The following is a 25,439-nucleotide window of genomic DNA, read 5'->3' as shown; positions in this document are numbered from 1 at the left end:
GATGGCTGTATTTGTGCAATCTGAAAAGGCCAAATAAATAAATAAACCCAGCAAAATACTCAGAGCCTGGAAACAGTCTTTCAACATAAAAGCCCTTTTTTTATGTTTGAACTTGTTTTTTTCCAACAAAAATTGCAGTGGAAAAAGCCAATTTAAGCAGCAGAAAAGAAAAGAAAAGGTAACATTCTGTGTGCTTCTACCTCACTTTAGACCTAAACTGTCTTAATCTTAAGCTTTAAAAGTATTTTTATACCATATTCATTTAAAGATCCTTCATTTTTCCTTAAAGATCCACTGATTAGATGTAAGTTTAAAATTGCAGTTCTGATTATTTCTTCCTTCAAATTGTTGTGAATCAGCAACAGATGATGAAAATGGTCATTTGTAAAAGAGCTTATTTGTTACATAGAAAAGACACTGAGCGAGCCACAGCCGCCCCTCTCCATTCTGATGCATCCACACAGACAAATAGATCCATGGACGTCTTGGTTTTCCTCGTCTGAGCCGGACTCTGGCTCAGCCGGGAGGCTCCGTGCCAACGGTGGGTCTTTAGTGGGTATTTAACCTGTAAAGTACCTTTTTTTTTAATTGTTTGAACTTGTCTCCCACCAAAAATTGCTTTGCTTCCAAAAAAAAAGGTCGTAAACCCAATTTAGGAACAGCAACAAGAAAACAAACAAGCAGTGGTTGTAAAAGAAAAAGTAACATTCAAGGTTGTGTCCGAATTCCTTCCCTCTTCACTTTTTTAAAATAAACTTTATTAACAAATATTACACATACAAAATACCAAACACAAAACTCTGTGTGCAAAATAAAATTTTCACGTTTGCCAGGAAAATGGACAAAAAAATCAGAAAATCATACTAATAAGAATGTAAAACAGGTTAAGCAAAAATAAAAAATAAAGGTAAAGGAGTCTGTTAAAGTTTCAAAAGAGACCATGTTTCAACTGTTCTGACAGCTTCTTTGTTAGTGGAGGATTTTATACTGTTTACATACAGAACCATTTCTTTCTGGAAAACATAAAATACTGTTTTTTTGTGGCAAATTAACACTTGTGTATAAAGTATTTAGCCATAATTATAATTCAATTAACTACATATATTTTCTTTGCATTAAGCCTGCCTTGTGTAAAATATCCATAAATAATATGATCATAAAATAATCTATAATCTTCACATAGATGAGTTCTTATAAAACATATCAAATCTTTCCAAATAGTTGAGTAAAGGAGCAATACCAAAAAAGATGAGGCACAGTTTCTGGTGAGGAACGACAAAATGAACAGTTTACGTCCTGATCTTTTTTTTAAACTTGGTAAAGAAGTGTTTCCCTGGATACAATTTATGTAGAATTTTGAATGGAATTTCTCTGAATCAGAATGTGAGTCCGAATTGCTTTTAAAATCCAGGGCACTACATAGTCCCGCACTATATAATTTTTTAGTGGTTAGGGGTTAGGGTGGGAATTACGACACAGCCTTTGTGTCTGTGTTCTTATCTTGGCTGTCCTAATCTAAAGATTTGAAGCCATAATGTAAAAAAAGTGTTGTTTTCTTGGACATAGAACATCCACTTTTGATATTTGGCTGAGGTTTTTATCCAACGGCATTTTTTGTCTGCACCTGATTCCCATCAGTTTGAATAAAGAAATACTTAGAAATGCTATCTTAAGACTCATTTTCTTTACATACGTCCTACATTATCATAAATATGCCTAAAGGACATATTGAAAAAATGATATTCATTGGAGTGTGTCCTTAAAGTGTATATATCTCTACTTTGCTGATTGAAATATTCTTCATTTCATGTCCATCTGTAGTTCTGGAGAAGCTCATTTGAAATTCTGCACAAAGGTCCATATATTTCCATTTCCTAATGCCTGCCCGCCTGCAGGTTGGTGCAGAAAGCTCCTCAAACGGCGGCGTGGTTCCTGGTGTGATGTGTCGTGTGCTCAGCCCCACAGATGGTGCGGGAGCAGTACGTCACCACCACGGAGGGCAGCGGCTCGCCCAGACCCACGCCCGACCATGTTTACAAGATCGGCATCTACGGCTGGAGGAAGCGCTGCCTCTACCTGTTCGTGCTGCTGCTCATCGTCGTGCTGGTGGTCAACCTCGCCCTCACCATCTGGATCCTCCGGGTGATGTGGTTCAACACGGTCAGCTGACTTTGGAATCGATTCCCAGTGGCATGAATCACTTTAGTATGAGTTACTGTGTTATTGGGAGCAGCAACAGTTGCGGTGTTCATTGGCAGGCCGTCCAAACGGCCAGCGGAGCGTTTATGTCTGGGAGTTTAGTCAGCTGGCTGTCTCAAGCCTAGATGGCTACTGAGACTTTATGCAGAAGTAGACATTTTTTACACCAGAAGCAACACACGCTCCATGAAAACAGTGTTCCAAATGACTGCGTTTCACTGCTGATTGGTTGCATTGTTCACCTGAATAATGACACCTGTGTGTTGAGCTGTTGTAGGCGGGGATGGGCTTCCTGCAAGTTCACCCGGATGGAGTCAAGCTGGACGAGGGCGAGTCGGAGTTCCTGTTTCCCATCTACGCTGAAGAACTTCATTCCAGAGAGGTCATTTTTCTATTCTCCTCCCACATTCCTCCTTCATGTCTTTATCCCTTTATTCCCATTCATTCCGTGCTCCTGCAGCTCAACTTCAAACCATGTTTTGACCTGGAAAGGTGGACAACCTTGCATTAAATCCCTGTTTTCATTACTTGGTGAATTTAAAATCTTTCATGTGATTTGGGTGTAAACAGACTTCACATTGTGAAGGTTGGGTACGTTTTTCCTAAATTTAAAAGTGGAATTTTCAGGCCAATAAGTTCTGCTCTCCGACAGATCTCCGTGGAGGCGGGGACTTTACGGCCTGCCTGCCTGCCCAAAGCAGAAGGGAAAACCTTGCTGCAGTTGTTTACATGTTGTGCCTTTCCTTGCTCTTAGCAGCGGTTTGTTTTTGGAAAGCACGTTTCTCTCTTTTGCTCTGCGAATTCATGAGGCGATGTATTCCTCATTTATGGACGGGCAAACTCTCTGATGTGTCGTAAAGTCGTGTGATGAGATTTAGTGTTGGCGGTTCACCCCGAAGCTTTCTGCTGTGAGGGAGTTGGTCCCTCAAACCTTTAAAAAAATTAATAAATCATGCATTGACTTGCTGCTGTGTGATTGGCTGATTAGAAATTTGTGTTAACGAGCAGTTGGACAGGTGGGCCTGATAATAAAGTGGCCGGTGAGTGTATTGCGCAGCATAATAAAAAAAATATCAGCAAAAAAGAAAGAAAGTGGGGTTGTACTACATCTCAAACATTCCCAGCAAAAACAGCTTTAAAGATAAATTAACAGAGAAGATTGTAAAGTTCAAAAAAGGCCCAGAACTACTACTAAGGGTTTATCATATTCATTCAAACAGGAAGTAAGGTGACAAACATCTCTGTCTTTAGGACAGTGTCACAGATCAAGTGTTGCATTTTTCTTAATCTGGGGGGTATTCCAGAAAGCAAGTTATGCTGGTTACCACGGTAAGTTTGAGGCTTAAGAAGTGTACAACCAACACTTTCGGTTCCAGAAACAGAGGTATGTTTCAGGGTATGTCAAGTAGCCATAGCAACTCATGCTCTGAACATAACCTGGTCTGGAGCAGGTTTAGTTGAAGGTTAATTTGTTTACAGAGAGGTGAAGCAGCATGGCGTGTCCATTTGAAGATGATTTAGTGGATGAAGAAGCTCAAATAATACTTTTTCCACTGTGAGAGGGTGATAAGACCACATATGGATGTTTGAAAGATAAACTTTTTACTTTGATCTAACTTAGTTATTTGCTTCAGTTAAGATAAACCTTTCTTTTAGTTAAGTCAGCTTATAAATAACACGTAGTTTTCAGACAGTTATTTTACTTTCATTCAAATTAATTCAATTAAGTAGGTGTAACTTTGGTGCTGCTGTTAGATCGGCACCACAAGGAATTGTGGGATACCATTCCCTTTACCTGTCTGGAAGGATTTGGGTTTAAGTGTGGGTTTTTGACCAAATGTGTTTAGTTCATTTGCTTTTTTACTGTGTTTTGTCTAGTTATTTGTCCTGTTATGTTGAATTCTTTCTGAACCATGAATGAGAGGGAGGGATGGAGAGGATGATGAGTTTATATAACACCACTACTCGAGTGTAGTTACGCCAACTCATATCTGGTCTTTTGGAACCGACATACCCAGAGTAAGCAAGTTCAGGATTTCAGCCAGAGTTCAGGGTTAAAGTCAGGGTAGTTTAAGCATGCTTTCTGGAATACCCCCCTAGACTCTTATTTTTGAAAGAAGTTCTCTTGAACGCGGCTTAGATTGTCTGCCTCATGGTTGTTGGATGACAGCGAGCTCCTTTGGGAGCCACGAGTTTTGTAAAGATCAACTGAAAGCTGTTTTTCTAGACTGGACTGACCCATCTATCAGTCTTGCAGCCCCACAGAGACACGCTGCCTACAAAACTCCATGAAATATTCCAAATCTGCACAATTCAAGTAACATTTTATGCCATTGTTGTGTTAGAAAGAAGATTCACTCAGGATCTTGATAGGAAACCGTCTCCTTTATTTGTTCCCCTCTTCCTCCCAGGACTCCTCTCTTGTCGCGCACTCATCAGAAAGTGTTTCCCTCGACGCCCGTGATGAGAACGGCAGTGTCACAGGGAGGATGTCTGTGGGTAAGAAGGCACTCGCATGCAGGGCTTTTGCCTCACACCTGTCCGATGCAGAAGGGCGATAGCAGAAGACATCCAAGCGCGTGTCCTACGGGGATTTCTCCCTCTAAATTAACAACAAGAAGAGGTCGTCTTTCAATGATTTCCATCTCAAACTTATTACCCTCCTGCCTCTGGCGCCGCATCTGCAGCTCCAGCCTCGCACGGCGGCGCTAAAGCCTCTGGAGGGTCACATTTGTACATTTTTGTGGTTCACTAGTGGCTGAATTATGTTCTTTCATCATCCAAAGGCTGGCAAACGACCCAAATAGTTGCTGTTCCACAGCAGTAGTAACAGTCCCTCATCACAAAGTTGTAAAACGTCCTCTTGAAAAAGCACAAGCCCTGTCTCAACTGCTGCAGATCTGCTTCTCAAAGCGCTAGGAAGGACAAATGAGCAGGAAAAGTAGGATTTACATGACTTTTTGATGCGCAAGTGTACCCCAAGTACTGTAAAACTTCCAGATTGAAGCTCATTTGGAAACCAAAGCAAGTCGGTTCCCTTTAATTTAAGTTTTTGCTAATTTTTGGTGAAACTTTATTGTAAAAGAAATAAAAATATTCTCACTGCACTTATTCGCACTTATTCAGAACTATATGATTTTTTTAAATGTCCCTTAAGGTTAAACGCAGGTGGTTATTTGATTGACAGGTCTTTAAATCCACAGTCTTACTAAAACTGTTGTTTATCCTGAAAGGTTGAGGTTCTGCAGCAACCGTTTGGTCTCAGATCCTAACAGCTTGAGGTTCCAAGATGTCTGTGCCCTCTGGTAACAGGCAGGAATCATTATGACAATGTTATGGGGAAAACACAAACTAAACAAGGAAAAAAGTATTGTTAGGGGTTCTTAATGTCGGCTTTTTCCTGTCTGAATTTGGACAAAGCTGTGATAACTGTTAGTTATTTTCTGTTGTGTTTTCAAGAGGACATTTAACTGTAACTCATTTTTTTTTACTGTTGAATTGTCCCTAACTTGTCACATGACTTGGCCTTCACACATTAACATACACATGTAAATGAAGCCATTACAATTACCCTTAATCATAAACAGACATATTTGTACTCATACAACCAGTACATAACACATTGAATTTATTAAATGGCAGCAATGGCAGCTTCAGGTGTTTTTGTTGTTGTTGTAGGTGCAAAACAGGCTCAAGGGCAGACCCCCAATCTGCTCATTAACTCCCACGATGGCAAGATGCTGTTCAGTGCAGACGGCAGCCAGGCTGTGATTGGACCGGACAAACTGCGAGTCACAGGTAGACCATCGGAGGCCGCACGCCACGGCCCGCAGCACGTTAGTGGCTGCTTTGTTTTCAAAAGGAGAAAAGAGATGAAACCAGCAGAAGCAGCTGGATGTGCAGGAAGCTGAACTTTCGCATATCTGCTTGAAGCTATTTTCTTTAGGTTACCCCAGAGTTTACCCACTGTCTGAGGCTTGCATCCGAATCCCAGAGTGAACCTGCTCACGTGGGAACCGTCTGCTTCTGTTTATCATTGAGGATTATTCAGCACTTCAAATAGATTCCACTAACATGTGGACAAGTTTAGTGTGGAGTCAAAAAGGGAAAACAAACGGTTCCACGGAGCTTTGGCATAAATGACATTAAGACATTCAAGCCCGTTTCTAACAGGCTGCTGCAGTCCAGGGGCCTTTTTGACTCTTAACGTGCTGACAAAAACCACTCACCAAGTTTCAGACTTGATCATAATCGGATGTTGCACACTCCTCCATACTCATGTTACAACCACTTTGGAAGAAAGTCATGTTTTTAATTTTTCTGGAATTTGTATCGGAGACATGAATCACACATTGATCAAAAAGGATCAATAGATCTAAAGATACTAAAGCAACCAAACTTTCTCACATGACTACTTATCACCTATTTTTAATTTACTAGTCGATATTTGCATATTTTTTACTTGATTTTCTTCAAGATACTTCAATAAAATAAGGTTAGTACAATAAAAACTTGGAGTTTTTAAATTTATTTTGCATTTGTCTATTTTTTTAACGTGTTCCGATTGTATCGGATCAGAACTCGATATAGCCAGACTCTCAAAATCAAATTACTTGAAATTGGGTCGCGATTGGGACGTCCCCACTGACAAATATGTTTACCCTGTAACACACACTCTTTGACTGACGTGGAGAAAAGCAGCTTCGCTTCAGAATCCGTTTGATTGTTCCAATAGTTGAAGAGCTACAGTAGTTGAAAGAATGGAAACACTGGGGATATAGCCATGGTGTTTAAGAGTTAATATTTCATTATTTTTCCACCAATCTGCTTTCCCACAAAGAGTTTAGTATCCAAAAAATGCAGAAATGGGGAACTTAATCTGAAATCTGCCGTCCCGTTTGCTCCCAGGTCCTAAAGGAGCCTGGTTCCAGCATTCAGTGGAGGTGCCCCTGCTGAAGTCTGAACCTCTGAAGAACTTGACGTGAGCAGTCCCACCGTCCAACATGTGTGTCTGGTGTTAACAGCAGGTTTTCTTGAAGCTCAGGTGTGTCTCTGCAGGCTGGAGTGCCCCACCCGCTCCCTGACCATGGACGCACCGAAGGGGGTTCACATCAAAGCGCTGGCCGGAAACATTGAAGTCGCCTCCAAAATGGACGTGGTCCTGCACTCCAGTGAAGGACTGGTAGGAAAAGCACTTCACACGTCCTGCTGCTCTTCTTCTCCAGGCTGTGCTTTTTTTTTTTTTTAGATCAGCTGGGGGATTTCTACAACACTCCTTTTTGCTTGGAAACATGCAGCCTTCTGATTCCGTGATCTCTGGGGGGTCACACCTAGAAGTTCAGAAGCTGCTTAAGAACAACTCAGCTTTTTATGTTCATTGAATATTTATGCCCATGAAACTCCCCTGGAGAGCTGCTGCTGTAACGTGTTCTTTAGAATTTAAAGGACTTTGGTGTATTTTTGGACAGCATTATTCTGTATTTATGAGCGTGGGTTTTTATTTAGTCAGAAAACGTGCATCTATAGTGAGCTCATCGCCTCTAAGACAAACGCATGAAATGCTATCTGACCTCTAAGTAAGTGTTTTTGGCTGAATCACAAGACTGCAGCTGATGTTTTTAGAATCAATTCAGAGCAGATCAGCAGATGGGAGTTTCATCGCATTTCTCTTGCAGCTAGAGGAAATAAAGACGCATGAATCTGAACTTGTTGCTTGTCTGAATGCATGACTGCAGTCTGCTTGACGAATGATCCTTGGACATGTCTGCTGTGCAGCTGGTGCTGGATGCAGAGACGGTGCGCATGCCACGCCTGCCCCTGAGCAAGGAAGGGGTCTCTGGAAATGCCCAGGGTCTCTTCGAGGTCTGCGTCTGTCCCAGCGGGAAGCTCTTCCTGTCCAAAGCGGGACGAACATCCACTTGCAGTGAATATCAGGACTGCTAGATAGACTCAGACGAGGTCGTCCACTATTTGCCCCTCCCTGAAGACGCATCTCCGGGGGCAGAAAGCACAACCGTTTGTACAGAGCAAAGCCTTTCCTTCTCTTTCAACATTTTTTTTTTTTCGTATGTCACAGTAGATCTGCAGCGCTCCTTCTGAGGCTGCTGAAAACGCATTTGCCCACCGGCTGTCCTGTGCCAAAAGAAATCCTTTTAAACTTTCATTTGCTTGTGTACAAATTGACCCTCGGTCTTAACAGTTATAGCATTCACAGAAGAACTCCTGTACACTTAGTGTCATGGCTGGGCAATGAGGAGCTGGTTGCAGCTTACATCCTATGCAATATTTTTTTTAACGGTGCAATAATTTAAACAATCGCAGTTCAAGGACTCAGAAAATAAAAACAATCTCCCACACGGGAAAAAAAGTTTATTGAAAAAATATTTGATGCAAACCTTTATGATTCTGAGCCTTTATGTGATTAGTTTGTTTTGACATGTCTTTATGTAAAAGGGAAAAACACACAATGATGTTGGTTTAGTTTGCTGTTTTTACACATTTGTTTTTCTTCTTTGATTTAAAAAACTACCAGCAAGCCTTAAACTTGTTCTGCTTTAACTGCATGATGTGGAATAAAAGTCAAAGTTGTTTTTGCAGGTAAGGAGATCTTTGTTTTTAGTCTCAACAGCCAGGAAAACATTATTTCTGACTACAACAGAAAGGAGAAAATAAAATAGCTGTGGATTCTTAAGGACTTTATTTCTTTATAACATCTATGACTTGTTTATAATGCTTTGTATTGAGTGACATCCTCCATTTATTGTCTAAAATGAGTTTTTGTGAGGCTTGTGTGGTTGTATCTCACCGTTTTGTGTGCATTGTGTTATGACGGTAACAGTCAGCTCCTGTTCAGCAGAAATAAGAAGAGTTAAAGATTTATTTATTCATTTTGTACTTTGAATAAAGCTTGTTTTATTCTTGGAGTGCCTGACAGTCCATTATTTTACTTTTTAAATCTCTAAAGTGCATTTATTCCTTCTTTGCTTTTCTTTGCCCCTTTTCTGTACTGTAACAAATATTTTGTAGAGGTTGATGCAAACCGGATCTTCCAACGCCACCTAGTGGGGGAACTCTGCAGATGCTAAAAAATTGGAATTTGGTGCAGTAAAAAGTGGGTTTCTCATTTTAAGAAAAACTCTAACAATTAAAATAAAGAATAAATGTTGCATATTGTGTATCTTTCTGTATCTGGTTATAGAGATGCAGAAACACCACTAATGGATTTTTTTTATTAAAAAAATAGGTAATTTAGTATTTGATCTAAGCATTTTAATCATTTTTTTTCCTAACAAAAAGTATTACATCAAACAAAAATCTATTTTGTAATGTGTCTTTAACCCTTTTATGCTCTAAATGTTTCATCTGTTCCATCTCGATACACAAGGTGATTCAGCTTTGTAAGAGAATTTATTAGGCCTTACTGCCCCCCACTGTTTATCAACATGAATGCTGTTCCAGGACATAAACCCCACCAGGCTACTTCCATCTGCAGAGGACACATTTGAAGCCATGTTTCCGTTTGAATGGCATGAACCATTCACAAATAGTTGAAATCAAAGGTGGTCAAAGAAGGGAAAAAGCATTAATTTCATAATCTGGTGCTTTCTCGTGTTTCCTTAACCCTTGTGCTATCTCAGATGACTCCACCCTTACATTGACGTGTTCTCCCTACCATGACAAAGGTGGATGAAGGTGGAAAGATTTCATGTAATCCATGGACACCAGTACAGATCACAAATCATTGAAGAAAAAAGGTTCAGTGCACTGTCTAGTGGGTCTAGATGACCCAACTCCCAATGTTAAAGTGCCTAGGATAGTACAAGGGTTAAACAAAAAAAGTGCAAATTAAACAGGAAATATGTAGATATAATTTTAGGATGTCAAAACCTACATGTTGGGGGAAATCCCCAAAACACAAATTCCACATTGTATGGGTATTTATCACAATGCCAAACAAGAGTTATTTTCAATATCATAAAAAAAACTACAGTTTAATCCCACTTTTACAACACCTGCTGCCAAATAAAATACATTTGTTTCCCCTCACAGTTGAATTTTTCCAATTGGCAGGATGTCGAGTGCTACGAGTGAGAATACACAAGAAGTCGGAAGAGTGCATAAATAAGCCAAGTTACAGGAAACGCTGACAGAAATGATAGAGTGAAAACAACCAGAAAAGTACAAAAATGGACATAAAAAAAACATGATTAAATTTTTCTAGATTCTCTGAGCTTTAGCAAATAAGGACACATCGCATGAGAATAAACTTTTAAATCTACTTCATGTAAAGCACATCCTTTGATTAAACTCTGGTTTTCCGTAGCAAGAAAATATATTCCTTTTTTTATCTTTTAAATACAAAAGATAAAGTAAAAATGCAGCATATTTTGAATGTCGCTCAAAGCTAATACAGTCAACTTGGTAACCAAAATCAGCTGCAGCTTTTGAATGTACAGCTTATGCAGAAATGTGGCCTAACTTTTTATGGGAGCCATACAATTATTACTGTGCATGAACCCGGGCCTCATGAACCCAGATAGAATCTGCATATGTATCATAAGCTGCCAGCTGGGTACTTCATGATTTGCATCACAGTTTTTTGTATTTTTTTTGAAAATCCTTCGGTGAGTGTTGAAGTTTCACAACAAGATCACATTTTATGCTGCACAAATGTCTCAAGCTTGATGATAATGCGTGCGGTACACTCCATCACTCTCATTGCCACCTCAGATGTGTACCTGTCATTGGGTATTTGTGGAAATGGCAGGAGATCCGGGTAGCGAGTTCTTAAGCTATCCACACCGTATCCCTCCAAGATCTGAACATCACGGGCGAGCCCGGTTAACTGGGAGCTGTACTCCTCTACTTTCTGAGCCAGAGCGGTCGGCTTTACGTCTTTGTCAGACTTTCCTCTGACTGCATAATCAGCTGCTATCAATGCAAGCTTTGTTGCCAGGTAGCATTTGAAGCAAACCCACTCGTTAGCATTTTTATGAAGATCGTTGCGGGCAGCTGAGTAGTTTGCTCTGGCTTGCCTCAGCCATCTGCGTGCTTCCACTGGATTTCCAACTGTTTTGAAGGTTGGAGGTACAAAGAATCGATGAGAGTGGGATGAGCCTGCATAGCCTGTGAAATGTTCCCTGAACTGTTGCTTTTCTGACTTATGACTTGTGGCTTCTTGGTTCCATGATGAGTAAAACCTTTGAAATGAGGACTTCTCTGACTGGAAGCGGGTGGATGACGTGGAGAAAGATCTCCTGGAACTCCTGTCTGCATTTTGTTGATCAGACAGAGACTGTTTCTCCATCCTGCTGATCTCTTTCTGTAAGTGCTTGAACACTTCAGTGGCAATGTCCAGATTCTCAGCGTTCTTGTCAGGGTGCCACTTGAGGTACAAGCGACGGATTATCTTTTTCCTCTCAGTTTCAGGAAGCTTCCAAGCTTGTTCGATCACTAGGGTCACTTCTTTCAGAATCTCTGGCAGGGCGTGAAGCTTGAGCTTTCTAGGAGACTGTTTCTGGAGAGGAGGCCGGAGGTTTTCTTTTCCAGTAAAGATAGGAGGCATCATATGTAGCCCAGAGGAGCGACTGTCTGGACTTGTAGGGGTCGAGGGAGTGCTAGCATTTCGCATAGGGGTGCTTTCCTCTTGCCTTGAGAATTTGTACAAGTCAAGTGAGCTGACTATTTTGTACTCACTGTAACCAATGTCTATCTGGAAGCATTTCCCTAGGAAACTTGCATTTTCCTCTTCTTCTCTTTCTACTTCTTGAACAATGATTGCATATGTGTAGGTGGGCTGGTAGGATCCATATATGTCTCCACCCTCAGAGTCTACCAAGTAGCCCACATATTCTCCTGGATAAAATACATTCATTGGGTCCATCAGCAGTGTGTGGTGTATCTCAGCTGGTATTGGGGTTCCAGGCAGGGGCAGCTCGAGTTTTGAAGGTTCTGTTGAGTCATACTTGACACCAAGATTGTCCAACTTCTCAGTGATTCTGTAGATATCGTTGCATCCCAACATGGCAATCAGGTAGGATGTGTCAGAAATCAAGTTGTCTGTTGCAGATTTCAGTGTCATTGCAAGGGCAAGCAGAAAGTTTATGTCTCTGCTGTCTGAATGCTGGATGTAGAGGTGGATCACAGATGTTCCATATCTCTTCAGAAAAGCAAGTGTTTCGCTGCGACTGTTTGGAATAGGACTACATCCCTTAACCCTTAAAGTTGTCTGGAGCTTTTCAAAGCAGGATACTTTGAGTCCCTCACAAAGTGCTTTGCAAAGACGAATAGCCTTTTCTTCATTCACAAGGTATGCATTGTCATTTTCATGCTTCATTATTCTGATGAGACCTGTGATGAACTGCTCAGATGACAACAGCAGCTGAAGGCGCCCTTGGAGAGAGCAAAGAGCTCCAAACTGACACATTTTTGGAGCGTCCTCATCAAGTTGCTCCTCAAGAATGCTGCTCAAGAGTCTGGGTCTCAGTTTCTGTGGAAGCAGCATTATGAGTTTTGTGTGGAAGGAGTGATCCTTTCCCAGATAGCATTGGCTCATGTCCACCAGCATTTGAACTCCAACGTTACCCTGAATTCTGCTCTTGTAGTGTGGGGCATCATCAAACACCAAGCCGCTAGATTTTGCTAGCCTACCATCGTGGCTTGGCAAGTAAAATATTAAATCTCTCAGATTTTCAAGGTCTTTACGAATTTCCACGGGATCATTTTGAAGAGACTTGAACAAGCCTGACACGACTCTTTTTACACTTCTCATTTCATTTGGGTCAAGCTGCTTTCCTTCTGAATTCCGGAAAATTCTCCACAGCACTTCAACGTATTGTTTGGTTGACACGACATCTTCTGTGCCAAGAAGTTTAAAAAGCTGATGAAAGGTACCAAGTTCCAGAGGTAATTTGTACAAATAGGGCTTGAAATCAGATTCATTGTCCAAATTGATGACTACTTGCTCTGGTTTCAAAAGTTTCCATCCATCTTCAACCATAACAAAAGCAATGCCACGAAGCTGGTGACTGAAATCTCGTTTATCAGCAGTGAGGAACTCATATGTGGATCTTAGAACTTTGTTTCTCGTTTTCACCATTTCATCATCTGGATTTGCTATGTTACAGATATTTTTGCAGTTGCTTATGACTTTATCCAGAGGTGGGTCTAAGTTGACGCCCAACATGCTCAATACTTGATCAAGTTGCTCCTGCCCAGTTAGAGTGCTGCCCTCCTGATCTTTTATGCTTGAAGGCGTAGCTTTCTCAGGTAGGATTGGACAGGATGTCCAAAGCAAGTGAATGATATCTGTTTGCTTGAATTTTGGATTAACCTGAGACCCACTGAAGCGAATCAGAGGAAGTGTGCTGCTCATCTCTTGGTACTGAGTATGAAGCTTTAGGAGTTCTCTAGGAGCTCTTTCTGGACACAGGAAAGGTATCATTGAGAGCTCCTTCAAAAAAGTACCTTGAAACAGGTCTTTTCTGTCATTGAAAATGTGGTTTAAGAGGACTTCAACAATGTTTTGGACTTTTTCTTTGGACCAACCCTCTGTTTGGGCTTTGATGCTGACCTCTTTTGCAAACTGAAGGACTTGCTGCTGGGTGACATCATGCTTGAGACCAATATTTCTCAGAAAGATGATCCATGAGGTCATCAACAGGGTTCCGTTCTTGGGTTTTGTCAGTTGCTCTATTTTCTTGAAAAACTCACTTGGGATGAATGACTTTGAAGGCAGCATTACTTCAAAAACCTTCACTGTTTGATCAAAGAAAAACTTGACAGGCCTCAGTCTGTTTGAGTGGTCATGGATGAATGACAACCCTTCCAATTTTTCATACAGCTGCTCCTTCATTGCACAGGATTCTTCCATTGAAAGAAGTCTCTCTTTCAAATAGACAATGTGCTCAACTTTGGCATCAGAAGAAAGACTGTCAAACTTTGGCAGTAGGTGATGAAGATAGATTTCAATATCATCTATTGGCATGCAACCGAGAAACGTGTACAGCTCTTTCAGTTGTGGAATGTCAGCAAGAAAGGAAGAAGAGGGTGTGTGAGCCCATTTCTCTATGTCTGCAGTTGGAGGACTTTTTTCCAGAACATAGTTTGCCCCATAGCTTGCAATGCTGATATATCTTCCACTGACTGATTTAAAGCAGGGGAGAAGTTTTAGACTTTGTGCATCTTGTTGTGTGAGACTGACCAAGTTGCAGTTAAAATACAAAAGCAGGGCCTCAAAGTCTTTGTCAGTCAGATTTGCTGTTTTGAATGCAGACATCTGGATCATGTACTCTGTTGCTTTTAAAATACTTGATGGATTTTCAATGTTGGCTGTATGTTGTGTCAGAAAATGCATGATCTGATTGTCTTTGACACATATTTTGTTCACTGCAAGCTGAATACACCCTGCCTTCATTAGTGTGTGAAAAACTTTGTCGTTTTGGCCCTGTGGAAATATGGCGATGTTCATCAAGCTAAGAGGTAGCAGCATGTCATGATCTGGAACAACAATCTTGTCTCTTGCAATGAACTTGAGTCCAGGTAACAAAGCCCAGTCTTTTAGAATGTCCACCATTGTGTCAAAGCTGGGCTTAATGTCCACCTGATCTTCCTTGACAGCTATATTCTCACTGAGGAAGTTCCAGACATTCTTTAACCAAGAGTCATTTGCAAAAGTATCTCTCCATTTTACAGGAACTCTTGTATGATACTCTCTTGGAAGAACAGATCCCAGCAGATCACCAAAACTGCTGATGTCAAAGTTCTTTGCAACCTGAGCTTTCAACAGGACATTGCAATACTTCAGGTACAATGTATTCATGAACATTTCTTTCCTTGATGATATTAGTTCATGATGTGTTGTGAGGAACTTTGGTCTATTGGAATCAAAAACCTGAAGCATACCGTCCATTGTTATCAGAAGAGGTAAGCCCTCGATTTTGACTTCACCCTCTTCTATGTCTGTAAAACAGTAGTCCACAAGAAGCTTTAAGCTATGTAGTAGTCTATAGTTTGATTGCTGGAGGCGACAAGGGAGTTTTCCAACGTGACATGAAGTATCTGGAGAAGAGAAAGTTTGAAGAAAGTTGCGGACATCGGTTGGTGTCACATAACTTACGGGGATCCCTGCATCCTCCAAACAAAAGTAGATATTTGATGTCTCATCACAGCTGTGAATCAGGTTGAAGCCAATGTCAAGAAGTAATGTTTTCAGCCTGTACACATTTTCTGCCACAGACTTTCGTGAAGTTATGTTGTACTCTGTGTTTTTTAAGTGCTGAAGTTCATCTTGCAACAAATTATCAAAAAAGGCTCTTCCTTTGTTTGCAGTTGAAGTATTCACCCATGAAATGTAAACAACAGAGTGCATCTCGGAGTTGTCCAGTTGTGTGGTTCTGACAACAGGAAGCAAACGCTTAAGATCAGCATGGATACAGCTGTAGATTGCTTTAACCAGGCAGTACCAGTCTGGCTGTGTTTCAAGTCGGTTGGCCGGAAAGAAAAACAGATATTTCCGCAAGGTATCTTTGACAGCATGAAGTGGAGTTCCCTGTAGCATTGTCATGGTGGGATCTGGACCTGGGAAGTATCGACGCTTTAGCTGAATCAGGAGTTCAACATAAGCTGGGGCTATTAGTGATGTCATCAGGGTGTTATTCCAGTCACTCCTTACCCCAACTCCATTATCATCTCTCCACAAATTTCTTCTGGCTGAGTCGAGAGCAAAATGTCCATTGACGTGAAAAGGCAAACCAGTCTCTAGTGAAAGAGGCAAAAAGCAGAAAGCTCTGTGGGGTTTCTTGTAGTTGTGGCTTAGGCATGCAGCCACGCCTCCACGTGGAAACAGAGTTATATCATCATTTTTGTGAGCTGATATTATGCTTTTTGAGACAGTTTCCATATCTGAAAACCCAGATCTGTTGCAGATCACCCATGTAGTTAAATTTCCATCAGTGTCCTCAATATCCATGGAGTAGCTTATTTGCTGGACTGGAATAGCAGTAAGCTGTTTCTTTTTGGTCACACTATCAAGGACAGAGGCATGAAACTGTTTGCGTTTCAGCCGATCACCATCTGTTATTTTGGCAGTCACAGAATACAGCACTTTTAGATCACCAGATGATTTATCAATTTCACAAATTGATATTTTCTCCATATGATTGAGAAACATGAGGAGCTCTGCACCATCTGTTTTGAGCTTATCCAAAAGGTTATGTACCATTCTGTCAGATGCGGGAACAGAACTTATCTCTGATGTCTTTGCCATTTCTACAGTTCGAATGGGGAATCTGAACATTGTGCTGCGTTCCAACTTGAAATGATCTCCCAAGTAGAGATTTAGAACGTCCGAAAATTGGGATCGGAAGTCTGAATCCAAGTCTCTGAACATTCTTCCAGGACTGGTAGATGTAGCTCCTGGTGCATATTGTGCATGTGGATCGAAGATGCATAGAATGTCATTATTTGAGACAAAGGAGGGGCAGTCAGTTATATGATACACAGAGTTGAATCCTATTCCATACTGACCAGTTTTGCCTGGGTTAGCTTCTTTTGTTCCTCTCCCTAGGTTTTGAATACCACGAACATCATCTTCTGTAAATGGTTGATTATTATACACACAGAGGGCAGGGCCTTGCATTGGGACCCATTTATCATCAAATATTCTATCTGTGGGATGTGTCCTTGAATCAAACACAAAGAAGATCTCTGTGGCTTTTGCATCATCAGCATTTTGAAGTAACTCTTTAAGCATTTCTTTCTCTGAGGGATACGCTTTGAGAATGCTTTTGATTCTACTGGTAAGCTTCTCTTTCTGTCCAAACTCACTGCCAAGTGTCGTGAAGCAAACATTTGAGGCATATCTCTCCAATGCCTTGTGACGTTTTGGGATAGTACCTAGTTTCACAGCAACCTCTCTTGGAATGTCGCTGTGACAGTATTTCACTGAAGAATCTCTGACTTTGATCCAAGGGCAGTCATTATAGCATAGGGACTTTGATGGCTGTAAGGTCAGGTTGGAGTCTGGTAACAGAATGCCACCATAATTTGCTTGGCAGTACTCTTGGTTTTTATCTCGAATCAAACTCCATATTCCTTCACTTATGATTCTGCGACACAGCTGGAAGTTTTCCTCAGTTAGTGCCCTCCTTCCGCACTCTTGCCTCACAGTTTCAAGAACTGTAGAAAAATCTTCAACCGTGAAATTGGGTTGTACACCAACATTTTCAAAAAGCTCACGGCAACTGTTTCTGTATTTGTTGGGAAGCTGATAAAGATGGGGAGCTACATCAAAGTTGAGATGGAATGCAACTTTAGAGGGACTGACATACGTGTTCTCTACCAAGATGGAATTAAAGGCTTTTAGTTCCTCAGTTATCAGATCTTTTGCATTTTCATCCTGAAACATTTCCTCATGAAGATATTTGTAGCAGGCATTTGTTATGTTTTCTTGATACAAAGTGACACCATCAAATGACTGGGACAGTTTCTTCAACTGACTGATAACCAGCGCAACAGAGGGTTTCCTTATCAGACCAAGACCATCTTTCACAGCCAAGGACATGGCACCACAACCTTTAAAGGATGGAGAATTTTCATTCAAGATTGGTTTCATCAGACACACTGTGTCTTGATGCTCGGTGGTGAAGACCTCTCTTGGAGAAAACATTGTCGCTGGGGAAAAACTGTTCCCATGCCATGGTAAAGAGAAACCTGCAGGTCTTGTCAAAAATGGAAGAAACTTAATGTCCTGTAGAGTCTCTAAATGCTCACTTGCTTCTGGATCCTTCATCTTCAGTTTCTCATCAACAAGACTAAGAAGTACACTGCTTCGAAAGCATGCAGCAGCATGGTCACTTTCATTAAGTTCAATAACAGAATGAGCTCGCTCAATCAAATCCTCCCAGGACAAATCATCTTTAACCATGCCCAACTGCACAAGCTTTACTAAACACACAGGGTTTACATAATCTTTGGAACTCTCATCAGGAAACCTTCCATCATCAGGGTTGTAGAGTTTAGCAACTCTTCCTTCTGGATGAATGAGTTTACAAGGCAAAACCAGTTCCTTCGTGGGACCAGAACATGGTATACAAGGAGTAACCCTTAGGATAGAGGCAAAATCTTCCAGCTTCTCATTCAGCACATAATGCATTAGGGGATCGCGAAGATCTGTGTCAATTTCCTGGATGTGAGGGAAAAAGACTTGAGAAAAGAATTTTCTCTCTGACAAAGTTTTTTCCAGTAATTTTCCTTTACATCCAGCATCTTCAAATCCTTCCTTCACCCAATCAGGAAGCTCAACCGCACAGAGATTCTGTGAACCAGTCTTCTTGAGGTACTTCAAGAAGATCTTGAAAGCAGCAGGACCAATGTCTGGTCTGCAGAGCAAGGAGTCATCAAGAAACCTTACATATTTGATTGACACCCAGGTTTTGCCATCTGAAAAAAATCTGGACTGCTCACTGTCCCCTCCTTTGGATATTTCTTGGTAAACACCCTGGCTGACAAGCGTGAAGTCATCATGTACCTGACCTGGATCTGGCCATGCTCCATAGTAGTTATACTCAAGCAGTTCTCCACTTTCTGCCATTGAACGCAGCATTGAGAGTGCTGCTAAATAGGCCTGTACAATGACATGTCTCATGAACACGGAATTCCATTGTCCTTTGGTATCAGTCTTCCAGATCTCTTTGCGGTTGGAGGTAACAGCAAAGCACCCATTAATGTGAACCGGCAGGCCTGTTTTGATTCTGAGAGGTAAGTAACAGAATACCTCTCCAATTGGGTTGGGATTTGTCTTAACAGTCCATTTTCGATTCTCCTCCTCTGACAGAAGAACAGCCACTCCTCCACAAGGCACTAGTCCAAGCCTTTTGCCACTATCACCAAGTGAAAACTTGAGTGCCTCACTTCCATCCATGCATGAGCAAATGAGCCAGCTGGTTACCTCAACAGCTCTTTGTGGCATTTCATCAGTGAGTCTTCTTGTTTGAACACCTTTGGCTGCCATCTCAAAGTATTGGTTGGGGTCCTCCTCTGAACCCCTGAACAGAGGAGAGTGAAGATCAACAATGCGCTTGAACACATTGTGAAACTCCTCCACAACGACTCTTATGATGCAGCCAGACTTGGGGAAATCAGCTGGTATCTTATTAGTGCTTGCCACTTTCTTCATGAGCTTTGCTGCAGATTTCAGGATACTCAAAGGTCCATATGAGGCCTTTGATGACCAGACGCTCTTGTTTATCGTGACAACATCTTGAGCTCCAGCTGGATTTGGTTCCTCATATTTAAGGTATTTCAAGATCATACATCCAACATGCTGAGTAAACAAGATGAAACGGTGGCCACAAATGCTGAACTCATCTACCAGAGAATAGATGTCTGTAGTATTGTAGTACAGACTACTAATTTCACTAACTGCTGCCTCTTGCTCTGTTCTAAATGGAAGTCTGAACAGAGTACCATTGAATTTGTATGGGGAGTCTTGAGCTAAAGGAAGCTGACAGTTGAAGACATTGATGAAAGGTTTGAACTGGTTGGGGAATTTTCTAAGCCTCTTCTGCTGTTTGCTCCAGTTGATTTTTATCCCTGGGTTAGACCTGTCTCTGATATGTTTGCTGATGTGATTGATGTTTGGATCAAACATGATCATGAACTCCCTGCTCATAATGATAGGGATATCAGTTATGTGATAGACAGAGTTGAAACCCAAGCCAAACTTGCCAACTTTGTCAGCTTCACATCTCTTGATTGAGCCACCTAATCTAGTGATGTTCAGAAAGTCTGTGTCTGTAAATACAGCGTTGTTGAAAGACCACAAGGACGGTCCATGACAAACAATCATACCAGGGTCCAAGAGGTTCTCTCGAATGTCAAGGTTTTTTCTCATATCAATGAGAAAACTGCACTCTGTTGCACTTGCATCATCTGCATTTTGAAGGAGCTCTTTAAAAATATCTGCTACAGATGGATACTCTTCCAGGATATTCTTTATCCTTACTGTTAGAGGTTCTTGTTGGCCAGATTGTTCAAAGCCAAGATTCTCTGGGTTTATCAGCCTTGTGCTTAAACATGGCACCTTTAGCCACTCTGCTGTTTTCATAGGGATCTCATCATGGACTAAGATTATTGGTTCAGAGCCATCTTCAAGTAAGTCATTCAGATCATCCACTTTGATGTCACAGTAGGTGCATTCATGAATGGGTTTCATCGCCAACTTACTTGGATCTTTGTAACAAAGAATGGGCACATGCATACTGGTGTCTACTGGTGTTTGGGTATTGTACAGCCATCTCAGGATGTTAATCAAGAGCAGAATGTCATGTTTGCTTTCTTCTTTGGTCATCTCTTCTTCACACCTTTGTCGGATTGTAGCAATGACATCAAACACATGGTTTGGGACAACCTCCTCAACTGAACCACAAAACTTAAAAAGCTTTTGAAATTTTCTCATTGTTTTGGGCAGCGAGTACAGGTATGGTTGCAAGTCAAGATCAGCAAGGGGTTTTAGGACCGTCTGGCTTGGTGATGAGAAAGTCTTGCCTGTCCACACCCAATCGAAAGATAATGATTTCATTGCTTCTCTCGCATCCTCAAGATGAGCCTGCATGAAACTGTAAATCTCAAACAAGATCTGCTGGAACTGATACCAGTCTTCTGTAGTAAATGCTTGTGATTTGTGCCAGTCATTTACAGCTTTCAAGTGCTGCAATACTTGATCTACTTGTGGTTCTATATTTAGTTTAAGTGACTTTTTTAGACCTGCAGATGTGTGTTCAACCACTGCAACTGATGATCCCACAAGCACTGCATGTGATAACTCGCACATCTCAGACAAAGAGGAGATATTCAGAGTATCTCCAACCCAAGCAAGGGATTTAGGGTAAGTCGGGGGTCTTTCTTTACAGACAGGCACCCATTTCAGTTTTAGCAAAGATGCTTGAGTATCAGCTGTCTTAATCAGCTTTGTTTGTTTATTTAGTATTTGCAGGAGTGTTTTTGCCTTTTTAGTTATGGAGTCCCAGTCTGGATCTTCACTGCTTTGTAACTCCTCTATCTTCTTTGCCACTTTAAGAGCATCTTTTTCATTCAACTGTACTTCGTTTTTAAGTCCAAGTTGTCTGAGTGAATGAAGAATATCGGGGGATGATGTAAAGACATTTGTGGGAAATCTGGTTTTCTCTTCCATGTAGAACAGGTGTTGTAGAATTTCCAGCTCTGGATCAAAAAGATCGGAAGCTTTGACTGACTTTCCACATGGCATATGAATGAATTTTAGTGTTGAAAGCCATCCTATAACACATGAGTTTTCATTCTTGAGAAATGCCAAATGTTTAAGAGCCCACAACATGATCTTTGTTGTTTCATCTTTTGTGTAGAACCCTGTCTCCATGTCTTGAATAATCATTTTCAAACACTCTGTTGTTTTCAGTTGTTCGACATTTAGCATCTTGAAAAGACGAATGGATTCCTCATCACTGCAAGCCACAAGACTTTGGGACAGTTTCACGTCAGGTGGGTATTTGGCTCTGTGATGTAACGCTCGGGCTCCTCTTAACGAGGTAAATACAGGGGAGCCCTCTCTAAATCCCCCCACTTTGTCAAAGATGGAGAGATCAAGCAACGTATGTTTTTCTTTCTCAGTGATGTCGGGCAGCCCTGCAAGATAGTTTCTGAGAGCAGTTTTCTCTTTGTCTGAAAGTGAAGAAACTTGGCTTGAGAGTCGTTGTGTTGATTGTCGACCCATAATTTGTAAAAGAATACTAGGGGAGCATGGGTGTATATACTTCTTAAGCAGGGGGTGCTGCAAACACGGATCCATCTTTTTCATTGCAACTCCTCCAAGCTTTTCCACAACTTCAAGAAGGTTTTCGGAAAATGGGGCTTGTTTATCATCTATTAGAATTATGGGCGATGGACTTTTGAGGCGTAGAAGAGTGATGTTGTTCATACTCTCATCAAGTGGCACAAGAGGGATCAAAGGCATGTCTTCAAATGTATATAGGTCATCGGCAAAATGTATGTATAGATGTCTCCAAATCATCTTTAACCAGGAAACTGTAGGGTGCTTCAGCTCTCCGTTTCCAGGTTCCCATTTAACACTGAATTCTCTTGTTGTCCAAGCTGTTGACAGGATTTCTTTGATAAGTCGTGCAGATCTTTCAGGGTTCAGCTCCTGTAGCTGAGTGCAGGGTCTTCCTGTTGCAATGACAAGAAGATTTTAAATCAGTCTCATTTATTAGTACTGATACTCATCACTATTGATAAATAGACTTCAAGGAAAATTTGCATCAACTTAAAGCAGCAATGTGATGCAGAGTGAATGAAATTAATTCAGTTTAAAATCTAAAATTTAAATAAAGATTTTTATTGAGGTTTTTTTTCTCAAAAAATATCCAGTGAAGTGGGGTTAGAATAAAAACAGATTTATAGAAGAACATCACACATGGAAGCCTTTAAACATTTTTATGTTAAAAGAAAACATACATGCAAACAGAGAATTCAAATGGAAATACAAAAATATGCTCCAAATATTTGCAATGCAAGTCATGCAAACACATCGGCACAAATCTCAACAATCCCAGTTTTAGTACTAAATTATATTTATGTCATTATTTTAACATTAGGAAAGCAGCTCTTGCAAGCTGTATGTTAGTAACTAAAAGCTGACCATCATTATGTGATGAATCTTAGTAGGTTTCAAAAAGTGTTACTTATTGTGTCTTTTAAAAATGAAATGGCAGAGTTTAGGTCCAATTAGTTTAATGTGGGGAATCTTTTCAGGTGGGTGTCATATGTATTTAGTTAATAACAAAGAAGACGTATGAAACGTTTTTGAATACTTGCCTGAGCACCCCCAAAGAAACCTTTGCACTGTAATTGAAACAACACATTCAAAGACATTCTTAATTATTAAATGTAAGATGCAAAACTCTAAAAATAATGTTGGAAAAACTTTTTTTGTCCATAAAAATTAAAAGCATGTGTCAAATTTCAGTTTTTTTACTATCTGCTATATATAGCAGATAATATATTCTTTCTAAATAGTAATTTATTTTTTGAAATCTTTTTAACTGATTGTACCAGAGTAACTACAATTCTTGAACAATTATAGGATCACAACATGCTTGATACATTTTCAATAAAAAAGACTAACATTATTTTCATGAGTATGTCATCGATTTTATATCAATTGTAGCTCCACAAAAAGTGAACACGCTGAAGTTTTATTCATTTTTCTTCTGTCTTAATCAAAAATCTAACTTTAACAAAAATATTTTGTTTCTTTTTTGGGTAAATAAATAGTTTCAATTAAGTTTAAATGTGTCTTTTAGCCTCTTCACCATAATCCTGTTTCTTTTATTTTGCTATTACTGAAATTGAGTTTCTCCTTCAATACAGACATTATTAGAAAACTGTTTCAGTTAGAAAGACTACATGGACCAAACATTGGAATGTCTGGCTGGTAATAATAAACACAAACCTTAAAGGCGAACTAAACTGTTAACCTGTGATGCTGGACAGGCTTTACATCACTGAGCTTTATCCTTTTGTTCCCTTTAGGTGACACCGGAGTCCGAGGGAAGCTACACCATTAAACACGAACTTAAGCTGTTATTTTTGTGGGAACTGAGAGACTTTATGAGCTACGTCAGAACAAGAAAGTGAGGATGGTAAGAACTTCTGATTGGTCAGACAGATAACGTATGATCAGGCCTCCAAAAATGATTGGCGGAGAAACTTGAAGGGGCAGGACTTATCCAAAAATAGAATAAATGGCTGTAACGTCATTCTTATCAAAGTGTCTTTAATAGAATCAAATGAACACAAAGAAAACAGACTTTTATGATCTTTCATATTGATAACTACTAAATGTTTCGTCAGGGCATGTTTGTGTGAACACAGAGCTGATATCCTGGCAATGCTAAATGTTTTTAGACAATTAAAAATTAGTCATTTCCACGGTACGCCTGACCCTCCTTCTAGGCACACTAATGTACCGCGGCACACTGGTTGACAAGCACTGCTCTAGTTGTTCTGGTATTCTTTTCTTTAATGTTATACCTGTTGACTTTTCAAAGGAAGCAACCTTTCATGACATAAGTAACTGTTTGCCCCTTTCAGACCAGTGTCAATACTGCTGCTTTCCTAAAACGTATTCATTTCAGCATCTTTTAACAGGGATTTTAATTTTTTTACCAGTACTGAATTACTTTCCAATGCTACACATTTCTGCCAGGGCAGATTGGCCAAATCAGGTCACATTTTTTTCTAACTGGCAGGGCTGGTACTGCTGCTTATTTTTTATAAAAGCATCTTCTTTTCTGGCAGCATATTGTAGAATACAGACAAGCTGAGTACCACCTGTACGCCAACGGCAAATGAGGCATTTTAATATGTGATGATCTGGGACTGTTTTGATTATTAGGCTAAACTAATTAGAAAGAGCAGAAATGTAAAAAAAAAAAAGACATCTATTACCAAAATCTTCTCAGTAAACAGGACTGGTTCATGGTGTCAGCAAGAATGCGTCCAGCTGACGTCAACTGAACGTTTGGCCTACACCAGCTTAGTCTGCTCATTTGACTGAGTCATACAAAACACCCTCCTGCAAAACCGAGCCCTGATTTTCTCCCCTTTTATGGAATTTCGTAAAAGCAATGATGTCATATTTACTAAATACCTGACATAGCTGCAGATTATAATTAGTGAGTTAATCATTGATTGTATAGGAGAACTGGACCGAGTGAGTGCAACATCACTCATAAAAAACAACTGACTTACAGCTCCTACGAAATGATGTCATTGCAGTCACTATTTTTTCAAGATACAGATATCGCCATTCGGAACCAAATGCTGTTAGTAAGGAGGAATAAGTCTGAGTCAATATTTTTATGGCAACTTATTACCAATCAAGAGTGAGCTTATTAGAAGTCCACACCCTTTCCTCTAAAAGTGGGCTTAAGAGCATCTGTCAATTCAATGTTCGAGGAGGGGACCAGTTTATAACTTGAATAACTTGCAACAAAGAAATAATATGAGATACAATTAGGATTACCAAAAATCTAATAAAAAAGTATCAAAGCAAGAATGGCTATTCTGACAAAGAGAATGACTAAGTATTAATTGTTTATTACTCTATTAGTCTATGGGTGATGTTAACTGCTCACCATTGATATGGTAATTGCCCCCAGTACCATTGCTCATTCCCCTCCGGGAATCGAACCCTGGTTTCC

The 25,439-nt window shown here is 40.4% G+C and overlaps 2 protein-coding genes and 1 long non-coding RNA gene across 6 annotated transcripts in view; 1 reads left to right on the top strand and 2 right to left on the bottom strand.

The window, feature by feature from the left end:
* Positions 1-743, bottom strand: part of LOC111948502 — a 1,678-nt gene extending 935 nt beyond the window's left edge. The window contains exon 1 of the long non-coding RNA XR_002874514.1: positions 1-743. This exon is cut by the window's left edge and continues 537 nt beyond it. This is a non-coding gene — a long non-coding RNA (uncharacterized LOC111948502).
* sgcg (sarcoglycan gamma) overlaps positions 1-9,122 on the top strand; it is a 15,721-nt gene extending 6,599 nt beyond the window's left edge. Inside the window, exons 2-8 of one of the 2 annotated variants that reach the window (XM_004075847.4) lie at positions 1,958-2,160; positions 2,477-2,581; positions 4,611-4,698; positions 5,878-5,997; positions 7,108-7,180; positions 7,258-7,381; positions 7,975-9,122. In XM_004075847.4, coding sequence (XP_004075895.1) covers positions 1,966-2,160; positions 2,477-2,581; positions 4,611-4,698; positions 5,878-5,997; positions 7,108-7,180; positions 7,258-7,381; positions 7,975-8,142 — 873 coding nt within the window. In that variant the 5' untranslated portion in view covers positions 1,958-1,965 and the 3' untranslated portion in view covers positions 8,143-9,122. Of the gene's footprint in view, positions 1-1,957; positions 2,161-2,476; positions 2,582-4,610; positions 4,699-5,877; positions 5,998-7,107; positions 7,181-7,257; positions 7,382-7,447; positions 7,905-7,974 lie in introns of those variants that run through there. The other variant, XM_011482873.3, reaches the window with a different exon arrangement.
* A 922-nt stretch (positions 9,123-10,044) lies between these two features.
* sacs (sacsin molecular chaperone) overlaps positions 10,045-25,439 on the bottom strand; it is a 31,199-nt gene continuing 15,804 nt past the window's right edge. For 2 of the 3 annotated variants that reach the window (XM_011482872.3, XM_004075895.4), the window contains exon 11: positions 10,045-22,401. In XM_011482872.3, coding sequence (XP_011481174.1) covers positions 10,850-22,401 — 11,552 coding nt within the window. In that variant the 3' untranslated portion in view covers positions 10,045-10,849. Of the gene's footprint in view, positions 22,402-22,633; positions 23,077-25,439 lie in introns of those variants that run through there. The other variant, XM_023961985.1, reaches the window with a different exon arrangement.

The sequence above is a fragment of the Oryzias latipes genome, chromosome 13 (assembly GCF_002234675.1).
Source record: "Oryzias latipes chromosome 13, ASM223467v1".
Classification (NCBI taxonomy): Eukaryota; Metazoa; Chordata; class Actinopteri; order Beloniformes; family Adrianichthyidae; genus Oryzias; species Oryzias latipes.
Note: the sequence above shows the minus strand (reverse complement) of the source record. Positions and strands in the feature narration are given on the sequence as shown.